The sequence below is a fragment of the Mandrillus leucophaeus genome, unplaced genomic scaffold (assembly GCF_000951045.1).
Source record: "Mandrillus leucophaeus isolate KB7577 unplaced genomic scaffold, Mleu.le_1.0 Scaffold159, whole genome shotgun sequence".
Classification (NCBI taxonomy): Eukaryota; Metazoa; Chordata; class Mammalia; order Primates; family Cercopithecidae; genus Mandrillus; species Mandrillus leucophaeus.
The window spans coordinates 1823288-1833120 of record NW_012101576.1 but is presented as its reverse complement, the minus strand read 5'-3'; the positions used below and the strand labels follow the sequence as shown (position 1 = coordinate 1833120).

The 9833-nt window shown below is 41.4% G+C and overlaps 1 protein-coding gene across 2 annotated transcripts in view; it reads right to left on the bottom strand.

Moving 5' to 3' along the window:
- KCNH1 (potassium channel, voltage gated eag related subfamily H, member 1) overlaps window positions 1-9833 on the bottom strand; it is a 468531-nt gene that overhangs the window by 415228 nt on the left and 43470 nt on the right. For both annotated transcript variants that reach the window (XM_011975802.1, XM_011975801.1), the window contains exons 4-5: window positions 9163-9291; window positions 1404-1522 (exon numbers count right to left, since the gene is read on the bottom strand). In XM_011975802.1, the coding sequence (XP_011831192.1) occupies window positions 1404-1522; window positions 9163-9291 (248 nt within the window). The remainder of the gene's footprint in view (window positions 1-1403; window positions 1523-9162; window positions 9292-9833) is intronic.

Sequence of the window (9833 nt, the reverse complement as noted above, 5' to 3'; positions counted from 1 at the left end):
CAAGGATCTAGAACTAGAAATACCATTTGACCCAGCAATCCCATTACTGGGTATATACCCAAAGGATTATAAATCATTCTACTATAAAGACACATGCACACATATGTTTATTACAGCACTATTCACAATAGCAGAGACTAGGAACCAACCCAAATGTCCATCAATGATAGACTGGATTAAGAAAATGTGGCACATATACACCATGGAATACTATGCAACCATAAAAAGGATGAGTTCATGTCCTTTGCATGGACATGGATGCAGCTGGAAACCATCATTCTGAGCAAACTATCACAATGTCTGCTTTAGGATGGGAGGAAGATGGTTGGTGACAGGTTTTTACTGAGAAAACCAAACACCACATGTTCTCACTCATAGGTGGGAACTGAACAATGAGAACACTTGGACACAGGGCAGGGAACATCACACCCCAGGGCCTGTAGTGGGATGGGGGACAGGGGGAGAGATAGCATTAGGAGAAATACCTAATGTAAATGATGAGTTAATGGGTGCAGCAAACCAACATGGCACATGTATACCTATGTAATACACCTGCACGTTGTGCGCATATACCCTAGAACTTAAAGTATAATAAAAAGAAGTAAAAAATTTTTTTTAAATGAAATAAAATAAAAATAAAGACCAGGCACCATCAAAGGCAGATAATGACAAGTTGGGTGCATGAAGCCTAACAAGATACCTTGTCAAGGCTTCCTAACCACTCACTTACCCCAGCAAAAAGAAGAATGCCAAATTTTCCTTACTACAAAGATTACCAAAATAATAATAATTTTAAGTATATTCATTAACATGTAAAAATGCTCATGATTATATAAAGTGAAGAAAAAGCAACATAATCACATTTAATGTACACACTATTGCTAGATGTGTCTCAACTTCATAAACATTAACATGAAAAAATGAATTTCTTAGAGTTTAGGAAATAGGATATCTACAAAGAAACAAGTTAAATGCACACACCAAAAAAATGTAAAATGCCATGTGGTTGTTGAGATTGCAGGTAATTTTTATTTTCTTCTTTTCACTTCCTGTATCTTCTTTGCCTATAATGGTATGTATTGCTCTAATAACAAAATTGTGTAAAAACTCCTTCCTGTACACGAAGCACTTCTAGCTCCTTAAAAAAGTGATCTGACACTTTTAATCTCAAGCAAGCTGAAACAGAGCTTTTCCAGCCTGCTTTTGCACATGGGAAAGTATAAAGCTCAAAGGAGTTAGGTCACTTACCCAGTGTCACACATTGTGGTGTGTAAGCCCAGCCAAGACAGGCGTCTGGGGGTCCTGAAGGTCCTCTCCATGATAGCACCTAGTTTTGTGCCATTGTCTCAGCCCATGCACCCCCTAAAAGTGAGGCTCAAGATGAGCTAACCCCTTGCTCTTACCTCTGCCAGGCGGGAGTGCTTGTGGACATTCTCGCCTTTTTGCACGCTTGGAGCCAGCTGCTGCAGGACACCCCTGCTGCTTGTCAGTGCTCTTGTCAGCCGAGCAAACTTCCCCCAGCCTGAAGCAAGTAGAAGAGTGAAAAGACAGGGTCAACCACATCCCAAAGGTGCACAGACATTCACGTTAGAAGCTATATTGTCAGAAACAGACACCCCCAATGCCCTCCTAAGCTCCCAACAGTCACTCTGCATCCCTGCAAGCAAGACCCACTGCTCAGAAAAGCACCTTGTGTGTCGCAATTTGCTTTTCCCCTGCACTTTCACTTCATCCTAATCATAGTTCGTGAAGCTGGTAGAGCAGGTTTTAGTACCATTTTACAAATAGGGAGACTAAGACACAGACTGCCCGGACAATGAGAGTCTAGCACATCTCTCCACTATGGCCCAAGCCTTCTTCACCAGATAATACCAGGTAATTGAGATGGTTCTCTGATTTGGTAACTTGGCTCAGGCTGTTCCCAATCCCCAGGCTACCTGATCTTGCAGAAACAACTGGTTCTGGGTTTTAAATGGACAAGCTAGTTCAATAGCCATTCTATGCATTACCTTCTCCAAGGCCAGAGGAGTAAGAAATGATTTCAACCCCTGGGGAGGTGGGGGAAAAGCAGTGGTAGATTTTAGTCTGCTTTAGGATGGAAGAAAGATGGTTGGTGACAGGTCTTTACTGAGAATCGAAGATGTCTGAGTGATCTTGACACCTTTTAAAGGCCCCCAAAGACAACTGTCCATTTCAACACTCAACAACCCATCTACATCAAGGTTATGACCATGCAGTTGCCCCATGAGACCCTTGAAGTCCTGTCAGGATTCTCAAGAATCAGGAATTAGGTTTTAGGAGCTCCAAAAACCCAGACATGGGGTATATAGCAAATAAACAGAGCATGCAACTATTTTTACATTACAGCTAAAAGCAGGACTAGGTGATTTTATTTTTTTATATCCTTTAGAGTTTAGAAGCATTCAGCACCTTCCAGTAGAAATCTCATCTGCCAAATTTTACCCTGGAGCAACTTTCCAAGATAGAATCCAGAGGACAATGGAGTTAAGCAGAAGAATGTCCATATTTTATTTTTCTATACAACCTTTGAGAATCATAAACTGGATAAATTTTTGTCAAGATAGTAAGAATAGCAAATCAGCTCTTTTTTGTCTCATTCCAGAAGTGCCAGGCTTCAATAAAAAGCCAGTAGTGCTTTCATCCACCCTGATGCCACGAAGCAGAAATGTGGAACTGCTGGGATTGGCTTGAAAAGATACGCATAGTGGTTTGACTGTGGGCGGGTGGGGTATCCCACTAATGTTAACAGGAGGGGACAGCATGGACTCTGTAGGGGTCTTTGACATCTCCCCCAATGTCAATGAATGTGCTATGGGAACTATGAATTAAGATTTTTTAAAAGTCACTTTCAGAGGAAGGCTCTACTTTAGCTTAAAATACAGCTGAAACTGGATTCCAAAAAGCTTTTCGAGAAGAGCAGAGAGTTTATTTTTCAGTCAGTTGTGTATGTAAACATCAGCAAGGGCTCTGCACCCACCCTACCACCACCACCAGCGTGATCTATATACTGTGAGAACCGTGATGAGAGGGAGCTGGCAGAGCAGGTGCCGCAAACCCCTTGGTTCATCACCTGATATAACATAAAAGAATAAAAAGGAATATCCCTGGACCTCTGGGCATTTCCCTAGACTCAGGATAGCCCCTCACTCTCTGGACTAGCCCTGATTCTCTTTGCAAGAGTGGGCTCTTAAAAGCGTGGGCTCTCGGCTGGCTGAGCAAGGGCATGGGAAGGTGAGTGGGTGTTGAAAAGGAGATGGATGAACAGTGTGAAATTTGCATCACACTTCTACCCAGGATGGGCAGGAAGGAAGGAAATAAGTTTTTACCCAAGTTCCCAAACCCATATTTTCTTTCCTGTGCTATAGATACTTTATAATGGCAATCATGCCTCGCCAGATGAAAAAATAGATTCAATCACTCATGTGTTAATTCTATAAACATAATTACTAGGTACCAGGTATGGTACTAGATACTAGAGATATTAACATGAATAAGACACAGATTCTGGCCTCAGAGAGCACACACTGTAGCAGGGAAGACTGACAATTATGAAATCATGACATAGTGAACTAAGTTCTATGACAGGGATGAGTACAGAATGCTATGGCCAAGACTGTCAAAAGAAGGCATATACCTAATCCAGGCTGGGGAGACAAAGCAAGTTTCCTGAAGGAAATGGCACTAGAGCAAAGTTTTAAACAATGAGTAGGAATTAGGTAGACTTAAGGAAAGAAAGACATCCCACACAGAAGGAACAGCACCTACAAAGGCAGAAAATTATAAAACAGGGTAATATGTCAGTGAAGAACAAGACATTCGGAATGGCTGGATGAAGGGCCATGGCTTATAAGTGGGAGGGGGAAGCCAGGCATGTCCTGAGATGATGCTAAAGAGGTTGGCAGGGGCCAAACCAAGAAGAACCTGGACAGTAAAAACCTACAAGGTAAGTTAAGAACCTTGAATTTCATCCTGAAACCCACTGAGAGCCACTGAAGGACTTTAAATGTGGTGAGGAGGGAGATACACATGCCAATTTGCATTTTAAATGAACAGAACAACAAAGTGGATAGTGGGCTGGAAAAAAAAAAAAAAGACAGAGAGAAGGTATGTTAGGACAACAGGCAAGAGACCATGTGGGCCTGGACCAATGCTGCGGCCTGGGCCGGGGTCAAGGGGAGACTTGAGGGCAGCTACAGAGTCAGGACTCTGAAAAAAATAGCTATAGAGGAAAAGAAAAAGCAACCTAGGTGGCTCCTGAGTTTCTGGTTTGGGTGACAACTGGGGTGACAGCTATTCAAGGAGATTAAAAACATATGAAGAGCAAACCAATTTGGTGGAAGATAATACATACAATTTGGACCAACAATGTCCCTTACAGCAGACCCATCAGAAGAATCATTTCTGGAGAAAGTGAAACTCCTATTGTCCAAAAGGCCAAATGGGAGGGGACAACCCAAACCGAACTTAGCTCAAAATGGTCTTGCTCAGGGGAAGTCAGACAGTCACTTTCCACGTGATTCATTGTCATCCTTCAAGGAAGGATACTGGCCTACCCCTAGCAGGCTTACCTGCTCCCTGTATTGAACCCCAACTTGCTTTAGGCAGGCATATATTAGATCACTGACTGTGCTTTACTGTTTTATTTGCTTACCTGCCTATGCCTTCTCCCAAATAGACTCAGAGGCTCTATCGCAGGCATTTCCTTGTGTCCAGCACCTAGCATGAGGCCAAGCACCCAACAAGTGAATACAATAGGTGTATTGGACAAATAAAGAACAAATATTTTTTCTCTCATCACCCTACTTCTGTCTGGATTTGCAATAGATATAAGGTCCCAAAGGATAGGCAGCCCATTTCACAAACTCTCTTCAGTTTTAGGGGGTATTTCTGTGCCTCTCTTTTGCCAGGCATTTCTGCACCCACTCCTCCAATTACATCCCACTTGTAAGTTCAACGCTGAATAGTGCTCAAATGAAGAAACCCCTGGCCCAGGATTCTTCCAGTTCCATCACAAATGTCACCAGCAAGTTAGGCATAGCAGAGCTGTGGATGCCATGAGAAAATTGAAACCATACATGATCAGGAAAATGAGAGGGGAAGTGGGCAGGAGCAGAAGAGGAAGAGTATAGAAAGAAAAAAGACAAAAGGAGAGGAACACAGTATACAATCTAGCAATCAGCTAAAAGGTATTTACTGGGTCTTTTCTCCATTCTCAGGAATGGAGAAATGGCTTTTACCCTGTCTTGACCCGACAATGGCTGGTGGGTGTCAACTTAGCTGAGCCACCCATGAGCCTGAATCTTTCTTTTTCAGGCCAGAAGAGATGGTGCTGGGATGAGTTAGAATTCCAATTCCTCTGAGAGTAAGTCCAGGGGTACCAAAAAAGACAGAGGACAGCCTTATCCTGAGATACAGGGTCAGAAATTCAGAGGAGTTGATAGCATAATCCAAACATCCAGCAGAGAATAGTCAACACAGGGTACAGCATGGAGAGTCAGTGTGGACCACTGCCTAAGCGTCCTCAAGTCTCCTCCCACAATCTTTTCCTTACCAATGTACAAAGCACCAAAAATCTAGAATGGCTTCTTCAAGTAGCAGTCACTAAATCATCACTTTCCCATCAGCCTAAGGGCAGAGACATAAAATGTTAACATTGAAGGGGGGTGGGGCCTGCGACTTGTGTCTATTACTATTTCTCCCATGTCCAGCATGAAGATACATGGAGAAGGGTGAACAGTTACAACAGTTTGCCAGAGCCTTCATCCTGCAATATTCTAAATCTCTGGCTCTTAGAAACCTACTCCAAAGTTTTGCATTCCTTTTGTTGTCTGCATTTGCCTTAAGTTTAACTCTGAATTTAGAAGTAAACAAGTGAATCTTTGAAAATGAATTTGCTCCTTTAATATGACATTAGTTGGTGGGATAATAGAGAAAACAAGAGGACTGACTCATCCTTTGGTGAGCAATGTAAAGAGAGAAAATTCTGAGCTTTACACTCTAATTCTATACTCATTTGCCCAACCCTCCTGACTCAGAAGAGAGAACGTGACAGAAACATATCCCACAGCCTACTCCCAATTATCTACAACAAAAGAAAAAGCAAGAGATAAGGAACAAATGAAATCACTGGATCATCACAGATTCTCATTTTAGGCAGGAATTCCTACCTACTCTCTCATTCAGCCTTTAAGCACACACACACACACACACACAAACACACACACACACACACACACACACACACACACACACCAGAACTGTTAGCAAACAGCAAACCTAACTTGACTTTCATTCCCTGCTCCATGCCATCCGTGGGCACTATTTGTCAGAGAGTAAGAGAATTACTGTCAAAAGACAGAGAGCAAAGTGAAGATGAGGAAGTCAGAGGCCTACCTAGCTCATAAAAAGGACGGTGAGAACTGGTACACCAAATGACAGAGGGGACTCTGAAAGCATTTCCAGGACCCATCCCCTCTGCCTGAGGCTCTGGGTAGAAGAGAAGTTACTTTGTGTCAGATCCTGAAATAGGCTACTGTCAATTATCCCATGTGTTGGACCCTTTGCGGGTGATTTGTGGGAAAACTGGGGGCACAAACTGGCTTCTTGCGTCACTATCAGGATGTACCCACCCCAGCCCCAAGTCCCCAAATTAGGTACTACATGATCTGAGAAAACAAAGTAATTTTAAAGACAATTTGAACACAACTGATTTAAAAGGCTAATATGGTGGTGGGAAAACATCCCATGGGGCTATGCCAAAGAGCAATTATCTGGGAATTTTCTAGGGTTTTAGATTATCCACATTTCCATTTCATCTCCAAAGTAAATTCTAAACAAGCCTAAGTCAGCAAGACTCAAGATTCTTAATGGTGACTGAGGTGCTGTACTGAAAACCCAGCTGGTCTCCCGGAAAGAAGCTGCTGAGAGTACATCCAAGAAGAAATGTCAAGCCAGGAGATAATGCAGCCACATGGCAGCATATTTTCTAGGATCTAGACTTGATCCCTGTAGCAAAAATTGCAGTTTATAGACTTAAAATAACAAGGCCTAGAGAATGATCATGTGCTTCCATCATAAACACACTGATATAAAGTTTGACTTGTCCTAAGCAGACCACCAAACCACAGTGGGCCAGGGGCACAATGACATGGCAAGTGGGAAGGTCTGAACATATCTGCCATGGCATTTGAAATTGACAGGCTTATAAAGCCATGTCTTTGAGGAGACATTAAGCGTGGTCTACTAGCAGGATTCCTACATCGAGGGCTAACGTGTGTGTGTCAAATTTTTATGAATCCAGCCAGAAGTTACTCCTATTTATTTCACTGACAAAAACAATTAATATCTGGTCCCCTCAGCTAAGAAGAAACAGAGTAAATGTGTGTGTATGTCCTCATGAGTGTCTGTAAGTATGTATGTGTATATACCAAAACTCTTATCAACAGAGAAATGCATCATTGAGGCAGGTTAAATGAAGTGGAGTATTTTATTCCTGGAAAATAAACCTAAGTAAGTCTCACTACATCACTCTGATTTATCCCTCTTTAGGTTTCATGAGCATCAAATGCAGGCACCTACATGCCAGGTACGGAGCATTCTGTTAGGTATGCTTTTCCTACTAAATAATAACAGCACATCACCTACGAATGTTCCGGTGGTAATAAAAAAAAAACATTTTGATTCAACCAAATCACATGTCTTAAATTTTTAAGAGAAAAATTGCAAAAATAAGTGTAAAAATATTCAATTGCCTTCAAAATACTACTTTTGAGTTTATTAGGTTAAAAAAGCAACTGGCCTTTCTATATGGTAACAAGATGATACTTAATCATGAGTGAACCCACTGCCACGAAATAGCTACTGCACTGAGAAATCTTCAAATTAGAAACTAGAAATCGGGCAATCATGTATCTGTAAGCAAAGGGAGACTCAGGTGGCTGAAACACTGGTTGAGAGACTGCATCTGCTGCAGTCTTAAAACCAAAAGGCAAGCTGAAATTGAGTTAGTGAGCTATCAGACAGTTTTAAAAAAATAGGATGCACTGGTATTCACAGTACTGTGCTCGGAACTCCATAAATGTGAGTGGCTAAATGTGCCAGGATTTTAAATACCCTCAGAGGACACAGCCCTTGAGAGAGCATCCACATAATGCTTTTTATTTCCTCCTATAATGCTCATTTAACAACAAAAATTTTGTCACATCAAAAATAATATGTCTCAGTTTAACTCTCCCCTGGACTCCGCTCTCACCTCTTTGCTACATCTCAGGAAACCACAAGGAGCAGACTTCGCCAGCAGAGCTGAAAAATCAACCACAGAGCCAGGTAGCACTGCAACATGAAAAAACTCCTAGCCTCTTGGTTATCTTGAGTGTAAGCTATGAACGAGGGATGGGAAAGAGGTTCTATGTCATCCCCTAATCCAAAACCTCTGGGACTAACTTGCCATCTTTTTTATGTCCTGATGAGCTGAACCTCTTCAGGGATACAGTTGTTGCAGAAACCCTGAGCCATCTCCTTTCCTGGGTCCCCTATGTTATGCAAACAATACATGCATATGATATGGCTGAGATGAGTGCTAAAATCTGTGATCACACAGCTAATTAAATGACCCATATAGAAATGTTACTCAGGACCTGGCTTCATTAATGTCATGTTCCAAATGAATTAACCAGTCACAGACTTAATCAACCACAGACACAAAGATGTGCTAAAGTCTGCTGTAACAACCTTGAAGTGCTAGAATTCAGTCAAATCTAAGAAAGTTTATATATAAAGCAGATGAATGTAGCCATAGACCACCCCATTTGTATGACTGACATTTGTTATGTGAAAACTTAAAAAGATTCTGATGATACTAGAGTTGCCAAACTATCTTCTTCTGCCTAACTAATATCGGAAAGGGTTAATTATTAAAGGTATGAAATTGATTGAAATGCTTTCCTAAACAAAGTGTTTTTTCTCCCCTTCTCCTCCCTGGATACACTCCGAAATGACACAGTGCTTTGCTCCATACAAATTAAAGTTAGAATCTTGAGGTTTGTAAAGTGATTGCCTTGACAACCACAAATTCTCTGTAATGAGAGCCACACTAAAGACAAAAAAGGCATAAATGTATCTGTACAAGTGAGAATTACAAACCTTTACATGAATCATCCTCAATTGGCTGTTTGAAAGCTGTTATGTCACTGAAAGTGCAAAGAAATAAAACCACTTTATCCTGTTCGTTTCGAATTGGAGCAATTTTCACAAAGAACCACACAGGTGTCCCTGAAAGGAATATCAAAAGGTTGGTCAGTAATTTGCATTCTCATTTGAGGGGCTATGGAAGCAAAGACTTGGGAATGAATAGGTACAAATATTAATTCATTTTTCAAATGGTCTTATTCCTTCAAGTCCTGGGTTATCATCACACCATAAATTTTTTTTCTTGCTGGAATAAAAACTTTCACAGTGACTATTCAGTAAGGGGTTTCTCCTGTTCAACTAATTTTCTAAGTGCAGATCTCTTAACTTGTAAAACAATTAGGAAATAGGTTGAAAACCCCACCTGATCTTATGGAAGAAACTTAGGTACAAAGACCTAAAGACTTACCTTAGACCACATAGTAGACAGTAAAGAGTAGGGGCCAAGATAGGCCCTGCCAACCATGGCCAGCAGACCATGCCAACTCAAATTTCAAACTTCATCCATTGCTAAAGGATCCCAGGGTCAAAATCCAGTTTAGGAATCCACCAATTTGACTCATATGACCAATCACACATGGGCCAGAAACTATATTTCCTTTTTTTTTTAAGACTCTCAGGCTGGA